This window comes from Sturnus vulgaris, chromosome 22 (genome assembly GCF_052056855.1).
Source record: "Sturnus vulgaris isolate bStuVul1 chromosome 22, bStuVul1.hap1, whole genome shotgun sequence".
Taxonomy (NCBI): domain Eukaryota; kingdom Metazoa; phylum Chordata; class Aves; order Passeriformes; family Sturnidae; genus Sturnus; species Sturnus vulgaris.
In genome coordinates this window covers 6,034,329-6,051,047 of record NC_142264.1, presented here as the reverse complement: position 1 = coordinate 6,051,047, position 16,719 = coordinate 6,034,329, and the positions used below count along the sequence as shown (strand labels likewise).

The following is a 16,719-nucleotide window of genomic DNA, read 5'->3' as shown; positions in this document are numbered from 1 at the left end:
GCAATATCTAAATGCAAGGTTTTCAATAGACTGGAAGACAAGAATGTTATTGCAGATTTTTGAAAGCCAGATTTTCCAAAGAACTTGGCCTGGGGGAAAAAACACATTTAAATATTTTCTTTAAAAATTTAATAAACTAGGAACCACTTGGTTTTGGGAAGTGTTGAAAATCCCTGCCTGCCCTAAAATGCCAAAGGCCCTAAACAAAGATGAAAGATCAGGTCAGTGCTTTGTGAAAACACAAGCATAGCACCACTCAGAGCTTGGTGTAGAGGCTGCTACTGGCAGAGATAAAATCCAGTAAGAGGAACTCAGACATTGCCAAAAGAGCCAGTAATGGCATTTTTTGTTTTGGGATGGGGAGACCAATATGCCAACCTGAGCTGGTGAGTTAGAAATGCACTTGAGTCCTTGCAAGGAGCTTCTGGGGGGCAGCTTGTGAATGGTCAGTGACAGCCACCTCCTGTGCTTTGCAGGGGCCCAAGGGAGACAAAGGCAGCCGTGGGGAGATGGTAAGTGCTGCTCCCACCCCTAAGTGCTGCTCCCACCCCAGGGGCCCCTGGGAGGGGCAGATCCCTGGCTTTGAACAATCCAGAGTCCCTCTGGGCTCTGCTGTGACCACAGGGTGCATCAGGCTCCCATGAGAGCAAGACACTGAGTGCAGATGTGTACACACATCCACACCACTCTGCTGGTAAAATTCCCATTTCCTTAACCCAGCAATGTTGTCCTCAGCTGTGGTGTCTCCAGTACAGCACCCAGCCCTTGCACAGACACCTTGGGAACAGCACATGGAGAGCTTGGGTCAGTAATGAGCATTTTCTGACAACTTCTGTGCTTTTTTTTTCCCCTGCAGGGTCTTCAAGGTCCAAGGGTAAGTATCTGACATCCCTTTTTCTGACCGATACCTTGTATTTAAATAACTAAATATTTAAATAAATAAATATTTAAATAAAACTTTCAGCAAGTGTAAAGCTGCAGGGTTGGGTAATTGCACACATGGAATGTGATGAGAATCTGGGGACATGGCATTAGTGACAGCTGAGGAGCTGAAAGGGCTGGGCACAAGGGATGCAGCAGGAACAGACCAGGTATAGACAGATGTACCCAGAGCAGGGACAAAATGTCCATTGAAAGTTTTGAGGGTCAGGCTGCTGTGAGGTGTCAGAAATCCAGCTGGGAACAGATTCCTGCTGGTGAAAACCATGAGAAATGGAAATAAAAACTGGAGATATTTCACTAACTGATGCCACTCTGTCTTTAGGGTCCTCCAGGCCCACGAGGACATCCTGGCCCTCCGGTATGTATCTGTGGGAAGAGTTCATGATTGAAACAAGCTGGAATGATTGCCATGATACTCTCCAGAGGGACTGTTCCCTCACTGGGAATTATGGCTTAGCCCCATTCCTCATGTGCAAAACCATGTGTGTGAATGGACCAGTGTTTCTTGTGCTTTAGTCCAAACCATCCCCAAGAGTTTTATAGAGACAGCATTGTTGCCTCTCTCACTTCTCTGCACTGAGGGGCTCCACGGGAACAGGGATTTCAAAAGGCCATGGCTGAATATCTGTGCAGCAGTGACTGACCAGCTTTCAGGCTGATGCCTCTTTTTTTCCTCTGATTTCCAGGGACCACCAGGAGTTCCAGCCTCATTTGTAAGTTGCTATTCTCTGTTTGTTAATGACAACAAGTCCTGCAGAGCCAAGGTGCTGCTGGGACCTTGAAGACACACACTCGAGTCCAGCTCTGTTAGCAGAGCAAGGCTTGAACAGCAGCCTTAGACTGAGAAGTGTTTTCTTGCATCAGGGCATGTTCAGCTTCTAACAGTCTCAGTTTCCATTTTTTTCACACCACACCAGCAACAAGATGGCTTTGGGGCAGCTTTCCAGACACTGATCGACTCCAACACCGGGCTCAAGAGAGAGGTACGAGGGAATTTTTTAACTCCCTGGTCTTTGCTTGAGCTGGAGACTGAGAATGGTCTCGTCAGTGCCTTCTGTGTGCACAAAGATTATACAAAGCCCTGATTTGTCACTGTTCTAGTGGAATATCTGGAATTGATGCAGGCAAAGGTCTGGTTAAAGGATATAATTCTGTTGTGTCACTGATTTGTGAAGCTTCAGACCTCCTGACTTTTCCATTGTGACTTTGCAAATATTTCAGTGAAGTCCTGTTTGGGACAACACAAGGCCTGTGGCTCACTGGCCCCAAACCAGCACAGCCTGTCTTTGACCACTGATTTTTCTCAAAATTATGCAGAAACCCTTGTGGTTACAGCATCTGGCACCCCTGACTTGCCTTCTTTTCTCCCAGGGTTACCAACATCCAGACCTTCTCATGCTGGACCATGGAGGGGAGATCTTTAAGACTCTACACTACCTCAGCAACCTCATTCAGAGCATCAAACGACCCCTGGGAACCAAGGAGAACCCTGCACGCATCTGCCGGGACCTGATGAACTGTGAACAGAAGATGACTGATGGTAGGAAGCACCAAATGTGCCCAGGCTGCATCCTCCACAGGGCTGTTCCACATGGTCTCCTTCCCTGGGATCAGCCACAAAGAAACCAAAACTCTCCTCTTGTCCTTCACAGAAAAGGTTAAGTGTCCTGTTAATGCCCAAATCTTCCATTTCCTCAGGTACCTACTGGATTGACCCAAACCTTGGCTGCTCCTCAGACACCATCCAGGTCATCTGTAACTTCACCAACGGTGGCCAGACGTGTCTCAGCCCTGTCACTGTCTCCAAGGTAGGCACAGCTCAGCCCCAGAGGGAGCAGCATTTCCCACACTGCTACTGCCAAATATCTCCTGTGTTGTCCCCGGAGAGCTGACAGTGACCACAAGGACACAGCACACAGGTTGGGGCAGCATTAGTGTAACACTCAGAACTGCTCTCGGGAGTTAAAAAATACACCTAAGGCTGTTACTGGCTCTAAGACAAAGCCATGTGTCCCAGTGATGTTGAATGAACCCATAGCCTTAACATGACCAGTAATTTCACAAACATGCTGCTCCCAAATCCTTTATTGACTTAACTTATGTTTGGGTCACTCTCACATTTTGTTTTCTGCCACGTGGAGAAGTGAGATCAGCTTAAATACACAAGTTTCCAGTGAAGTTATTGCTACGGGATTTTTTTGAGGAAGTACCTGTACTAAAAATACAAACAGCAATATCTGGGCTCGTTTGCAGATGAACTGGAACCTGCCTTGCAATTGTATTGAATTTGAAGTTTACATTATTTTCTTCCTGCTTAAGGTCCTTCCAGTTTGTTCTGCAAAGCAAAGGACCTGCTGTGCCCTATGAAAACTTTCCAAAATATCTTGGCCCCTGGCCCTCATGCCAATATTCACATCAGCTCCAGCTCTGGACACGGGTGCAGAACGAAGCAGAGGACAGGGACCCCCTGTGCTACCCCACCTCGCCCTAACCCTGCTCCCCTCAGCCCCTCTGCAGGCTGCCCCTCTGACCTCTGCGTCCCCTTACAGCTGGATTTTGACATCGGGAGAGTGCAGATGAACTTCCTGCGCCTGCTGAGCTCGGAGGTGGTGCAGCACATCACCATCCACTGCCTGAACACGTCTGTGTGGAGGGAGGGCTCCTCGGAGCAGCCCTCGGAGAACGCCGTGCGCTTCAGAGCCTGGAACGGGCAGATGTTTGAGGCCAGCGGGCAGCTCAGGCCAGAAGTGGCAGCTGATGATTGCAAGGTATGTTGCTGTGAAAGAGGGAAGAAGAAGTGGAGAGAAATGCCAGAGCCCACTCTGGGGCTCAAGTAACACCTATCTGCTCATCCTACATCAGGTTTACCAGTTCTCCACTAATTTTCCAGTCCAGGATGCTATAGCAGCTCCTGTGAAGCAGATGGCCTTCAAATAGAAAGCAAAGATCCAATTCTGAAGTTATTTGTCTTGGATAGCAGCAGTTAAATGACAGAAGGGGAAAGACACCCCATGGGTGATGACCCCAGCTCTTGTCTGGTGTCACACAGAGTCAGGAGACACAGGGCTGCATTCAGGCTCACAGCATTAGGAGTTTGTCTGGGTGGTACCACTCAAGCTCAGTTTTCATCAGCCTGATGAAGGGTTCCCCAAAATGCTCTCCAAGCCCAGCCCTGCTCAGCCCAAGGGACAGTCCCTTGTGTCCCAGAGGGGTTTCCAGGCTTTCACCTCATGGAACCCGTTCCTTTCCAGCAGGACTGACCCCAGCTTTTTCTCTGTGCCCCCTCCCCACACAGATCAAGGATGGACACTGGCATCGGACACTCTTTTCCTTTCGGACACAGGACCCCCAGCAGCTGCCAATTGTCAACATCTACAACCTGCCCCCATCCGAGCCAGGACAGCACTATCACCTCGAGGTTGGCCCTGTCTGCTTCCTCTGAACCAAGCTCTGGAACCCAGGCTCTGAGGCTCCAGTCCACGATGGGTCTGTCCTTACAGGGGCTCTCCCCCTCTCTGCAGCAGGGACAGCTGTGCTGGATCTTTTGGGTCAGCTCCTGCTCCAGCCTTTGGCTCAAGGTCTCCGAGAACCCAGGATCTACTGAACTCAGCCAGTTGTTGAAAGGAGGAAGAGCAAGGACGTGGGGGAAGCAGGCATCAGTGAGGACCTGAGCAGTGAAAAGGGATCAGGGGACTGGATGGTGTGGTTTCACACACAAAGCTTTTTCCATGACCAAAGAAAACATTGAGAGAAACCTCAAGCGAGTTGCAGCGTGTGGGTTTTTTTGTTCTTTCCCCCACCTCCCATCCACCCACCCACCCATTTTTGTCTGGTTCCCGAGTTACCAAATGTTCTTTCCATTGAAAAAAAAATAATTAAGAAAAAATAGAGCTTCCCTCTCAGAGCTTGTTGCCTTCTGGACAGCCACGTGCTGCATCAGGTCTCCCAGGCGGAGCTGCAAGTTGAATCTGGCTGCTCTGTGTACAGGAAGCATTTTGATGTGCAATATTAGAAGAAACAAAATATATATATTATATTATTTAAAGCAAAAAGAAAAAGGAAAAAAAAAAAAAAGAAAAAAAAGCCAAGTTCCTCCTTCCATGAGTTTAATCAACACTCCCTCTCAACGTGTGGTGTTGGAGTAGGGGAGAGTCACGAAGCAAAGGAGGGGGAAAGGAAAGAGGAGAGGGGAAGAGATTGGTGCTAAAATAGAGAGAGGGAATGGGCTCATCTGATTTGTTTCTACCTCTCACTGTGAAATCTCTGGTGCTCTTAAAAAAGTGTGTTATTTTATATATATGACTTTATTTAAGGTTGTGAAGGTGCTATGATGTCTTGCAACAGACCCAAAAAAAGCCCCATAGATTCATCTCTCTGGGAAGAGAGGAGATTATGTTCTACAGCTAAATCAGAGAAACAGCCACCTTAAAAGGGATCCTTCAGTGGCCATGGGTGTCAATAACACAACTCACACCACGGCCAACATCCCTTATGGGATAATTTAAGAGCAAATTTGCTTTTTTATTTTGTTTTTTCCTTCATCAGCACTTCACTGCTTTGGGAGGGGAGTGAGGGACACAGCTCATCTGGAAGTGTTGAGCCTCAGAGAGCTCCTTTGGAGTTGGTTGAGTTGGGCTGTACTGAGTTGCCCACACGACTCCCTGGACTAAGCTCACGTTTAAACCCAGCTCTGGAACTCTTCCCTCGGCCCCTCTGTCAAGACTGACATGATGGTACCTTGTTTCAGAACCCAGCTGAGCTTGGAAGGGTTTTGTTTTGTTAAGTTTTGTAGAAATTTAGTCTCTATATGTAAATTTGGAGGATTTTTTTTTTTAAAGAGGATAATTATGGTAATCTTTAATTCTATATAAGGAATAATATTGATGTAATCAGAGCTGTACTGTATCAGAAACTCTTCAGTGCCTGTTTGGAGTTTTCATGTCTCATATGGACTATGGATTTTATTTTTTTGAGGGGAAAAAAATTATCTGTGAGTCTCTCTTTGTGTATTTTTTTTGTCACTACTGCCTGCTGGTTGGTTCCCAACCACCTTCAGAAAAGGTTAACAGGATCTGTCCCTAATACCTCGCCCTCCACGCAGCCCCTGCCAGAAATACCTCATCCCCAGGCCAAAATCACCACCACCCATCACTTGCTGCCTCCCTGCACACCCCCATATTCCAGATCTCTCCATTTCTCATCCCATGCCATTGGTTTTCTGTTTTCTCAAGGCTGCAGTTACCATTTGTTCTCCTTAAAGCTTTTTTTTTTCCTTTTCTTTTTCCTGTTTTTTTTTTTTTAACTTTAAATAAATATTTAAAACTGAGGCAATGGAACAGGACTGGAATGGTTGGTTTTTTTGGTTCTTCATAAGAAACTAGGTAGGCAAGAGGTGCAGAAATACCCTATTTCCCAGAAGTTCCCCTAAGGGATCTAAGGAGCCAAACCCACGCCCCAAACCTTCCTATGATGTCAAATGCACAGCAAGATTGGGATCCCCTTGGCTCCCAACTGCTGTGCCTCATCCCTGTCCCCATCCTGCCACAGTGCTGGGGAGCAAGAGGGGAAAAAAATGAATTAAAAAAAGAAAAGAAAGAACAACATAGGGGGGGAAATGGGGTGGGGGGAAAGGAGGAGGGAGGAAACTAAGGGAGAGAAAAGAAGAAAGATGAGGGCAACAGCAAGAGGCAAAGCAGAGAAGGGGGCAAAAAAAAAAAGAGGATGGCAAAAGGAAATAAGGGAGCAAAAGGGAAATAATCCTGGGATTTTGGGGGGACAAAAAGCACAGGAGCTGCCTTGGCTGGTGCTGGTTGTGACAGGGGCTGAGCTGTGCCAGCCCTGCTGCCCCTGCCCAGACTGCTCAGTGCTGGCACCAGCTCAGCTCTGTCACCAAAGCCCGGCTGATTGTCCCTCCCCTGAGCCACAGGTCCTGGAGCAGCTGCTGAGGGCAGGGTGAAAGCAAACACGTTTCATTAATTAATCCCCACACTTAATCACAATGCCAACGTTAGGGGAGCTGTACGGTGCTGTTAAATAAGGAGATGCTGCATTTAAATAAGTTGTAATTTATAGTTTATAAAAAGTCTGAGCCCACTGCACTGATGAATTCCCTGCCTCATAGCCAACCCCTTACCCCATGGAATCCCCCATGGCATCCCCCATGGCATCTGCCCCCCAGGAGCACACCTGAACCCCTGTGCAAGCCCTGTGTGCCAAGGGCAACAAGGAGAGTGTGGACCAAAGCTCTTAGAGCTGCCAACCAGCCATGTTCATAAGGGTTTCTTTGCCCTGGGGAGAAAAGCCATTTCTCACTGCCCTCAGTGTCCCCAAGGTCTCCAAACACACCTGAAGCTGCCAAGCACTTCACGAGGCACCCACAAAATTAACTAATTAGTTTCTGAGAACAAAAGCCTGCATTGGGGAAGCATTAGGCGGGGGGGAGGGTGGGGGGTGTTCCTCCTTTTATGCTGGAGAAATCCAAGATTTTGCAAGTTGAATTTCCTGCACCTGCTATTGCTTCATGCCTGAGCAAACAGCCCAGGAACAGGCACGTTGGTGCTGGGGGTGTCCAGGGACAGAGCTGAGCAACAGCCTGGCAGAGCAGGAGCATCCTCCTGGACAGCCAGGACATGTTGGCCACCCTCATCCTCTTTCTGGGGCTGCCCCTCGCCCTGGCCACCGAGCCCCAAAGCTGTGCCCCGCTCATCCCAGTCACCTTTGACAACAGCACCATCCCTCAGGTAAGCCCTGCCCTCATCCTCTCCTTTCCTATCAGCCTCCCCAGCCCTAATGGATACGGGAGGAGGTTATGGAAGGAGCACTGGAAGCTCAGTGTTTATCTCATGCTTGAGATAAAACAAGCATGTCCATGCTTGTTTTCCTTAAAAAAATCCAGGCTGTTACGCAGCAGCACAGGGAAGGGGGGAAGCCTTGCAGCTCTGCACCCACAATCTCACAAGCAGGCACTTTTGGGGGTTCCTGCTTCCATCTCTCTGCAAACTAGGCTGGGTAGCACCATCCCAACGCCTCACCACTCTATTTTAAGTCCTTCAAGTGATGGTGGCTCAGGTCAAGAGTCTCCATCCACAAACCCTTCACTGCATAAACAGCATTTAGTCCCTCGGGAGCTTTTAATGGGAGGAAAGCAATGAGAGCCTGGCACGGAGCAGGAGGAACAGCACTGCAGAAAGAACTGGCCATCCTGGGAGCTGGAGCAGTGCCTTAACAGAAAGGGGACAAAACCCAGAGACCCTCACCCTGCCCAGGGCTCTCACCTCCAAGGGGCTGTGGGACAGCAGGACACAGGACACAACCTTGGCTTTCACTCAGGGGGTGCCTGTGGGTGAACCTGGCACAGCCTCTCCAGCCTTCCCCACTCTGCTCCCCTCTGCAGCTCCTGGGACAGTGGTTCTACATTGCTGGTGCCTCCAGCTATCCCCCTCACCTGGCAGAGCTGCGAGCAGTGACATTTGAGGCCTTTTCCTTCTCTCCTGGCAGCCATGAAGACGAGCTCAATTTCAACGAGATCATAAGAATGTAAGGACAGGGATTCACGCCCTGATCTGGCTCCTCTATCCCCAGGGGCATTTCTACCCTCTGGTGTCCTCCTCTGGCCTAAGACATCCCACAAATTTGGGGCTGGAGAGCAGCTATGCCACATTTATTTAAGTTCTGCAGTCCTGCTCATGTTCCAAATCCCTCAGGTTTGGTTGGGACAAGCTTGGGGGTATTTTCTCCCTCTGACCTCTCTGCCCCACAGGAATGAGACATGTGTGGTGAGGAACTCCAGCAAGGTCCAGGTTTTCCTGCAGAACTCCACCCTGATGCACGGTAAAGCTCCTCTTGTAGCACTGGGATGGGACGGGGTGGGGGGACCCAGCCACCCCTTGAACCCTCCTGCTTCTTCCCCCCAGTTCTTGGTATCCTGAGCCTTTTAACCACTGGGGAAATCTCACTCCCTACCTTCCAGTTGATGATAATGAAGTGGTTTCCATGGTCAGACTGATCCAAAGTGACAAAGACCTGCTGATCCTGAACCACATTAATATTGACTTCCCAAATCTGAGTCTCTCAGGTGAGCAGATGCTTCCCCAGGGACAAATCAAGGGGCATGGGCATCTCCAGTCCTCACAAGCAGGGCAAAAAGCCCCTTTTCCCCTGATACAGAGAGGGGAAAGACAGGGACAAGCAGTGAGCTCCCCATCTGCACTATGGGGATCACCCAAGGGCAAAGCAACTCCACTTCTTTTCTCCCCTTCTCCATTTCTCTGACAGCACGGACACCCAGTGTGAGCAAGGAGCACATGGAGGAGTTCAAAGCCCACCTGCAGTGCCTGGGCTTCACAGAGGAGGAAGTGTTCTACACTTCCACAGAGGTACAAACCCCTCTCCGGGGTGGATGAGCCCCAGGCCAGGTTCTGTTTCCAGCTGGGATGGGGGTCTGGGGGGGATGTAAGTTTAGTACCCCAGCACAGCTTCCCTGCTGTGCATCCCCACTCCTCCTCGAGCATCCTAGCCCAGCCTTTCCTGGTGGTTCTGGGCTGAGGGAGCTCCCAGAGCTGATCTCCTCTCTCCCACAGCATGCCTGTCCCCTGCCCAGGAGTGAAGACAATGCAGATCCACAGCTGGGGTAACCCCCATGGACCGGGTCAACTGCTCCATCCTCATCCTCCTCCACCCCCAGCCAGGCTCAGCACAGCCTCAGAATTTCTTATCCTACCCATGTTTTGGTTTTATCTCCTGGATTCAACACCAGTTTCACTGTTCTCAACTGGGCCCAAAATAAACTCCTGTGTTTCAGCCACTGGCTGCTCCTGCTCCATCTTCTCTGGGTCATCCTCCTGCCATGGTGCTGAATCTTCAAACCCACTCAGAGATGTAAATGCTCCAGACAAAACCCAGCCAAGTGTGGCAGAGGTGGTCATCTCTCCCCCCAGCTCTGTGGTGGCAGGGGACCCTCCCAGCCTCACAGGGACATGAGCACCCACCCATAAGGATGACACTCAAACCTGCCAACCCCCTCGAGCCTCTCCCACCACAACACTCTCAGCACCTGAACATCCCCAGCCTCAATTTTCAAGCCAAATCCCACAAGGCTCCATCTAGACAACAGGCTTGTGCAGGGTGGGGTGACAAGAGGTGACACTGCACCTTCCCTGAGTGTCTCTGAGGAGGGGAGAGGGGAGAGGATGGGAAAAACATCATCCAGAGCCAGACCAAAGTGGTCAGGGAGGTTCTGCTGCCAGAGAGGAAAAGGCACACAAAATGCCAGAGAAATAAAACCTGCCTGTGTGACAACACAGGGACAGCAGCAGGACAGGGAGGGTCAGGGAGCTGCCACGGGGGATGTGTCCAGCAGGACAGAGAGGGTCAGGGAACTGTGTCCAACAGCACAGAGTGACCTCTGAGGCACATAAGCACCACTTTTAAGGCCAGTTTTGGCAAGGACAGCAAAAGCACCTTCTGCTCAAAGCTCCCTTGGGCTTTGCCTGAGGTTGGGAGGGCTGCACATCTCATTGGCAGAGCAAGAGGCAACTACGGCAGCTGCTCACAGAGAAAAATGGGCAAGTTTAGGGTAGATTTCAGTCTTAAATGCAGTAATTGCATCACCAACAGCCCTCTCCTACCAACACTTGCCGACAGCAGCCACATCCGAGGCCGGGGCCAGTGCCAAGCACGTGGCTCTTCCCTGGGCATCGCCCTCAAAAGGCACCGATTGCGACACGGGAGCAGATCCGGCAGCTCCGGGCACATCCTGTGCGCTCCCAGCAGAGCTGCAGGAGCCAGCAGGGTCTGTGTGTGCGGCTCTGAGCCCCTCGGAGCGCTCGGACAGCCATGGGCTCGGCCGGGCTCCTGCTGCTGCTCGGGCTCGCAGCGCTGCTGCTGCCGGCGGAGGCCGCGCCCTGCGGAGCGCAGCGCCCGGACAGCTCCACGGCCTCGCAGGTAGGACACTCGCCAGCCCCGGGGCTGCCCCAGCCTGCCATGGCCTTCAGGGTGCTCTGCCAAGCCTCGCTGTCCCTTGGGAAAAGGGAAAACCCCACCTTGTCCCCGCTGCTCCCCCAGCACAGCTGCCGGCGTGCTGTCGGTGAATCACCTGCAGCAAACGGGAAACTGCTGGCCAGAACACCGCGAATTACCCAGCTTTGTCAGGTTCCCAACACTGACTTTGAAACAAGGCGGCTGGGCTGGGTATCTTTTGGTGCAAACCCCCCCGCGACAAAGCCGTGCTGTCCTGACCCTGCCCCACCCAGGGCACCCACAGCCGCTGCCACCATCTCTTCTCCGCTATTTCTTTTTTTCTTCCCCCCAGTCCATTTGCAAATTTGTCGCTGCAAATGCAAGAGGGAGCAGCGCTATCAGTTTTGCCGCGGGGAGGGGGGGAATCTCAGGGTTTCTCCCGCAAGCCCAGCAGCTGTCACCACTCTGTCCCTCCCTCCCCACAGCTGCTGGGGACGTGGCTGTACGTGGCAGGGGCTGCCCAGTTCCCCCAGCACCGTGTGGAGATGCTGCTCATCGACAGCGCCTTCCTGCGCCTGGAGCCCGGGGCCGGCGGGCAGGAGCTGCTCATCAGCCACTACGTGGCCGTGTAAGATGCGGTCCCTGTGCTCCCGACCCATCCCCGCCCTGCTACAGCCCTAAAATCCTTTAGCACCAGATACGAGCACGGTTCCAGATTGGTTTCTCCAAGAGGAGTCTCTCCTGCTCGCTCTATGCACCCTCTCCTCATCCCTTTTATTTACTTATTTATTTGAACAGACCGCAGGTTTAGACGAGTTTTGCAGGGCACGGAGGTCTCACAGGCACCAAGGAGATCTCTCCAGGGGAGGAGACCTCTCCAGAGTCCCTGTGCCATCTCTGCTGACTTTGCCAGGCACCAAAGCTGCTTCCCCCATAGGGTCAGAATTTCAGGGGATGAATTTTTCCCTGCCAATGCAGGCAGCACTTCGAGGGTTCAGTTATTTCAGAGTGGAAAACGTCTGACCACCAAGGAGAGGGGGAAGCAATGGCAAGGCTGAGACCACCAGCTGCCACCGGAGGTCAGGCAAATACGCGAGAGAAAAGCCTCGATTTTAACAGCGAGAGAAATTAAGCCTGAGGAGGTGGCAGGTGCCCGGTGTGGGGTCAGAACCAGGGCCCGGGCTTTGCTGGTCCTTCCCAGACCATGGCATCATCTCCTTCCCCTCTCTCTCCAGGGGGGACCAATGCTTTACCAACAACCTCACCTACCTGGAAGTGACTCCTGGTAACGCCTCGCTGGTGAAACACGGTGAGCAGCACGGGTGGGGTTCTCACCCAGCCCACGGTTTCACATGGATTGACACACACACAAAGGGCCCATGTCCTTATTCTGCATTATCTCCTGCATTTTATTCCTGATTCTCTTTGCCTGTTTGGAGCCTTGGTGGGCTCCAAACCTCTCCCCAAACCCGGGGGCACCCCAGGGATCACAGCCCCACCATCCAGCCACATTAAACCCACAGAGTAATGCTGTGCCAGGAGCAAACCTCCTCCCATCCCTGCGGGAGAACACCGTCCTGTTTGTGAAGTTATTTCACAATTCCTTGCGGGAAGGAGGAAACAAACATTCATGGCACATTTCAGTGAATTAATGAAGCCTCTAGTTCTGACTTGTCCTTGCTGAGGAAGTGGGGTGGGAATTATATCCCCCTGGGATACAGTTTGCACTGACCCTTCATACCCTGAGTCCCCACACACCACATCATTCAGCACATTCCAACAGCAGGACAGGAGCTGAGGGATTTTGGCTCTTTCACACCCCAGCCTCATTTTTAAGAAATACAATTTATATAAACTAAGAGTCAAAAAAATCACCCCATTTCCTGCTACTGAGGGTTGAATCCCAGGGACTACTGACAGTGCCCTGGCTGTACCTGGGCTGAAGTTTATTGCTGCTGAAATCTGAGTTCTTGTATCTGTTGTCTCCTAGCCAAGACCCACCAAACTGAGGGGATGCTGATGAATGTGAGCTCTGAAAACCTTTTACTCGTCCAGTACCAAATGCAGAGAGAAAGGACATATTTGGGGCAGTATCTCTACGGTAGGAAACTCCATCCTAAAGTAATTTTAAGCTACCACGGCACGCTCAAACACACACACAAAATTATCAACTAAAACCACACAGCAACTTGGTTTTACCAATAGTCAATGACTTTTCTGAGACCAACACTCCAGGGGTCACAGGATTTGCAAACCCCATTAAACCTCACATCTCTTGGCAGAGCAGGAAAAGCAAATTAATGACCAAACCCACTTACACCCATAAATATTCAAAGAACAGGAAGCAAATACAATTCAGCATCAATATCACTGTAAAATCTCAATTTTCAAGCCAACCATGATGTTTCAGTACTTACCTCCCAGGGCAGAGCACGTGGCTTTACAGTGCTACAGCTGATCAGATTTAACCACAAACCCATAAAGCAGCAGTTTTGACCCTGATTAGGTTCCCCATCACCTTGCCAGGCTGCAAAGCAGTTGCTTAAGAGATTTTGAAAGAAAACTGCTTCCATACTCTGCCTTGATCCCTCCTGACACTCCAGGAGTATCAAACCATCCTGCAACCCCTTTAAGCATGCAGGCCCAGGGTTGTTTGGGAGTTAAACAAGTGATGCCCGAGGTTGGTTTTGTTCAGGTGTGTTCACTCTGGGGGTGAGAGATCCCACACACACACACAGACCACATCACAGCAAGCACTGATAGGGAAGGGGACAGCAAGGACAGGGATGTGGCACAAAGGGCTGTGCTGAGCCCACCAGTCCCTGCCTAACACCTGACAAATCCTCCTCCAGCCCGGAACCTGAGCATCAGCGCAGCGGAGCGGGAGGAGTTTGAGCAGCACGCCGAGTGCCTGGGGCTGCGGGCGGAGCAGATCGTGTATGCGCCGTGGAAAACGGTACGGGACACTCTGCCAGGGGCCAGGGCCACCAAAGCCACCAAAGCCCCGACCAGCAGGGCTGCCAGAGCCCGGGCTGCACCTCCAGCTGCCAAAATGGGGTCTTAGAAACACGTTTTCAATGTGTTGGGAATTATTTAGGGGATTAAATAACCACAGTGTTGCTTTAACTGAGCTTTAAAGTAGCACTCCTAAAGCAAATAGCAAATACCGGCACATGAGCATCTCCACAGGGAACCCTGGTAACAGCCTGCCTACCCAGGGAAATCAAGGGATTTTTGCCCTAAGATTACTGATTTTGCCTTGAAACCCCTGATTTTGCCCCCAGCAAGGACCAGCTACCCCCAGGAGCTGCAGAAAGGGCAGGAGGCCCCAGGGATTTTTTCCTTCAGATTTTCCACGTAAACATTAAGCAGGTCCAGTCCTCACCTCTGCCCCCCCAATTGAAGACATTTTATCCTGTGAATGACCCAGACCCTGGGTCAGCTTGACAGAGGCTCCTGTTTGCAAAGTGAAGGTGAAAAACATCTTACCTTTGCTGCACCGTCCTGGTCATCTGCTCATCCACATCAGCATGCTCTGAGTTTTCAGAGGTGCCCAAAACCCCACTCCAAACTACCAGGCTGGATCTAACGTCGTCCCCAGCAATTATCCCCACAGGTTCAGGGGAACAGAGGATTGAGTGTAGGGGCAGAGAGTGAAACATTGGGGCAGGGCCCCTCTCCTATTCAGAAAACAAGCAGCACCTGGGAGGCAGAGCCCAGCTCCTCTACATTAACTGCACACAGCTGTGGACTGGGGGGGTTGCAGTCTCTCGATCACATTTAAATTTGGGTAAAATGAGAGGAGTTAGTCAGGACTGTATGCTTACAAGTGCTGGTGCAACTGGAGTTGGCAGTTACTGGCTAAAGTAAGGACCAGAGGAGTGAAAAAAACAATTAAGCAAATGCAGAAAAGATTTTGGGGACCTTTGCCACCAGGCTGAAGGAGGTGGATGTGAACAGAGCACTGGAGCAGGCTCACAAAGCCCCATGTCAGCTGCAGGGGTTAGCAGAACCTCACCTATGCTGAGGGCCTGAGCAGAACAAGGTTTTTATTTATTTCCCCCAAAGTCTGAGTTCCCCCTTTCTTTCAGAGCACACACAGCTCAAGAGAAACTTGGTTTCCTCTTTCCAGCACAGTTCTGGGAAATGGCACCAGCAGGAGCTGAGTACTTGGGCAAGCAGTGTCTGTGCCAACACAGGGAAGCCCTCTTAGACATAATCAGCTAAAAGGGGAAAAGAAAACACTTCTTTCTTGAGTAAATTGTCTCTTGCTGGCACCTTGGCAGATTCACTCACCCTGTTTTTGTTGTTTTGACAGGAGGTGTGTCAAGTGAAAGAAGCCGAAGGCAGCAACAGCCCACACCCAGAGCCCGTGGCTGCAGTCACAGCATCACCTGCTCCAGGTACTCCCTGGCCTGGGAATGCAGGGAACTGACCCCATACAGGGCAATAAATGTTTTCTTCAAATCAGATACAATTTGGTGCCAAAATGTTTGAGAGCAGAGGGTTCTGAGGAGGTCAGAAGTGGCGTTTGCAAAAAAAACAAAAACAAAAAAAAAACAAAAAAACAACAACAAAAAAACCAAACAACTAAAAACAAACACCCAATTCACTTTGTGTGTCATCCAGCTAGAATCGCTGGAGAGTCAGCCTGGAGCTTTCCCGCTGAGCTTGGAAAAGAGCTCTGCCAAAAAGCAGCGCTGCAATGCAGCAATGAGAGAGACCGGCCAGGAGAGGGCAATCATTAACTACTTTAAACAAGCAAACCAAGAATTTGAGGAGTAACTGGGATACGGACAAGGCTGAAAATTTAGCGGTAACTGCAGAGCCTGAGGAAAAAGGGGCTTAGCTGAAGGGAACCACCCAATTCTCGTTGACAGTAGATTGACTGCCAGGTAGCCCAAGTACGACAGATGGTCCTGCCCAAAGCCTCTGGACCAGGCAAGTGCTCCCTGATAATGCCCATCCACAGCTTGGTTTGCACACCGTGAACTGGCAAATTATCCTCCTGTCAGAGGAAAGGGGTGCTAATCCAACCCAGCCTGGATTTTTCGCTTCCTAGAGAAAACGTTTTCTCATTTCTCAACACGCTCAACACCCTGGAGATGAGAAGTGCCAAGAATGACATTTCTTTCCATGCCTCCAGTACACCCCTGCACTTGTCAGGCACCTCACACTCCTTATCCCAGCCCCAAGGGGGGACAGCACCATCACTGCTATTGTAAAAGTGGGCGAGTGTAACAAGAGACTGCTGCTGCTCCATGTCTGGAGAATAATTCAGTCTCAGCTCTAACTTAGTAATTAAGCACCGAAAATATCTCTCTTCCTTAAAAAGGAAGAAAATGAGAAAAGCCAGAGGGGAGGCAGCAGCAAGCCCCGTGACTCACTCTGGAGCTCCAGGGTGCTCTGTTTCTGTCCAGCTGCCTTTCCCAGGCAATATTTCAGTGTTAAGCCTTTGGACTGACTGCTCTAGCAAAAATGAATTTTACAAAATCAGAGAATCATTAAGTTTGGTCAAGTCCAACCTGTGACCAATCCCCACCTTGTCAACCAGATTAGAGCACCGAGTAACACATCCAGGCATTCCTTAGGGAATAGTGGGACACTAGTCCAGGGATACTGATTCCACCATTCCTCCCTGGGCAGCCCCTTCCAATGCTTGACAAATCTTTCAGTGAAGAAATTCCTCCTGCTGTCCAACCTGAGGCACAGCTTGAGGCCATTCCCTCTCCTCCTATCCCTTGTTCCCTGGGAGCAGAGCCTGACTGCATCTTCCCGTGTCAGGGAATTGTGGAGAGTGAGGACGTCCCCCCTACAAGA

General features: G+C 50.7%; 3 protein-coding genes across 4 annotated transcripts in view; all 3 read left to right on the top strand.

Annotated features, from left to right (window-relative positions):
* Positions 1-6,278, top strand: part of COL27A1 (collagen type XXVII alpha 1 chain) — a 141,635-nt gene extending 135,357 nt beyond the window's left edge. For both annotated transcript variants that reach the window (XM_088177441.1, XM_088177440.1), the window contains 10 exons: positions 477-512; positions 857-874; positions 1,265-1,300; positions 1,629-1,655; positions 1,860-1,925; positions 2,314-2,482; positions 2,641-2,750; positions 3,492-3,710; positions 4,238-4,360; positions 4,464-6,278. In XM_088177441.1, the coding sequence (XP_088033567.1) occupies positions 477-512; positions 857-874; positions 1,265-1,300; positions 1,629-1,655; positions 1,860-1,925; positions 2,314-2,482; positions 2,641-2,750; positions 3,492-3,710; positions 4,238-4,360; positions 4,464-4,613 (954 nt within the window). In that variant the 3' untranslated portion in view covers positions 4,614-6,278. The remainder of the gene's footprint in view (positions 1-476; positions 513-856; positions 875-1,264; positions 1,301-1,628; positions 1,656-1,859; positions 1,926-2,313; positions 2,483-2,640; positions 2,751-3,491; positions 3,711-4,237; positions 4,361-4,463) is intronic.
* A 1,151-nt stretch (positions 6,279-7,429) lies between these two features.
* Positions 7,430-9,745, top strand: LOC106851295 (alpha-1-acid glycoprotein). Its single transcript, XM_014873120.2, has 6 exons — positions 7,430-7,682; positions 8,336-8,478; positions 8,702-8,772; positions 8,912-9,016; positions 9,217-9,317; positions 9,522-9,745. The coding sequence occupies exons 1-6, from the start codon at positions 7,572-7,574 to the stop codon at positions 9,573-9,575; spliced, it is 585 nt and encodes a 194-aa protein (XP_014728606.1). The 5' UTR covers positions 7,430-7,571; the 3' UTR covers positions 9,576-9,745.
* An 816-nt stretch (positions 9,746-10,561) lies between these two features.
* Positions 10,562-15,376, top strand: LOC106851409 (alpha-1-acid glycoprotein-like). The gene is made up of 6 exons (XM_014873330.2): positions 10,562-10,884; positions 11,385-11,527; positions 12,135-12,208; positions 12,890-13,000; positions 13,752-13,855; positions 15,218-15,376. The coding sequence occupies exons 1-6, from the start codon at positions 10,777-10,779 to the stop codon at positions 15,332-15,334; spliced, it is 657 nt and encodes a 218-aa protein (XP_014728816.2). The 5' UTR covers positions 10,562-10,776; the 3' UTR covers positions 15,335-15,376.
* The last annotated feature ends 1,343 nt before the right edge of the window (positions 15,377-16,719 follow it).

Excerpts from the sequence above, each read along its gene's own strand:
- LOC106851295 (XM_014873120.2), top strand. The coding sequence starts at position 7,572 with ATGTTGGCCACCCTCATCCTCTTTCTGGGGCTGCCCCTCGCCCTGGCC. Across the intron at positions 8,479-8,701 it reads TTCAACGAGATCATAAGAAT|GAATGAGACATGTGTGGTGA; the intron begins GTAAGGACAGGG and ends TCTGCCCCACAG. Across the intron at positions 8,773-8,911 it reads GAACTCCACCCTGATGCACG|TTGATGATAATGAAGTGGTT; the intron begins GTAAAGCTCCTC and ends CCTACCTTCCAG.
- LOC106851409 (XM_014873330.2), top strand. The coding sequence starts at position 10,777 with ATGGGCTCGGCCGGGCTCCTGCTGCTGCTCGGGCTCGCAGCGCTGCTG. Across the intron at positions 10,885-11,384 it reads ACAGCTCCACGGCCTCGCAG|CTGCTGGGGACGTGGCTGTA; the intron begins GTAGGACACTCG and ends CCCTCCCCACAG. Across the intron at positions 13,001-13,751 it reads TTTGGGGCAGTATCTCTACG|CCCGGAACCTGAGCATCAGC; the intron begins GTAGGAAACTCC and ends ATCCTCCTCCAG.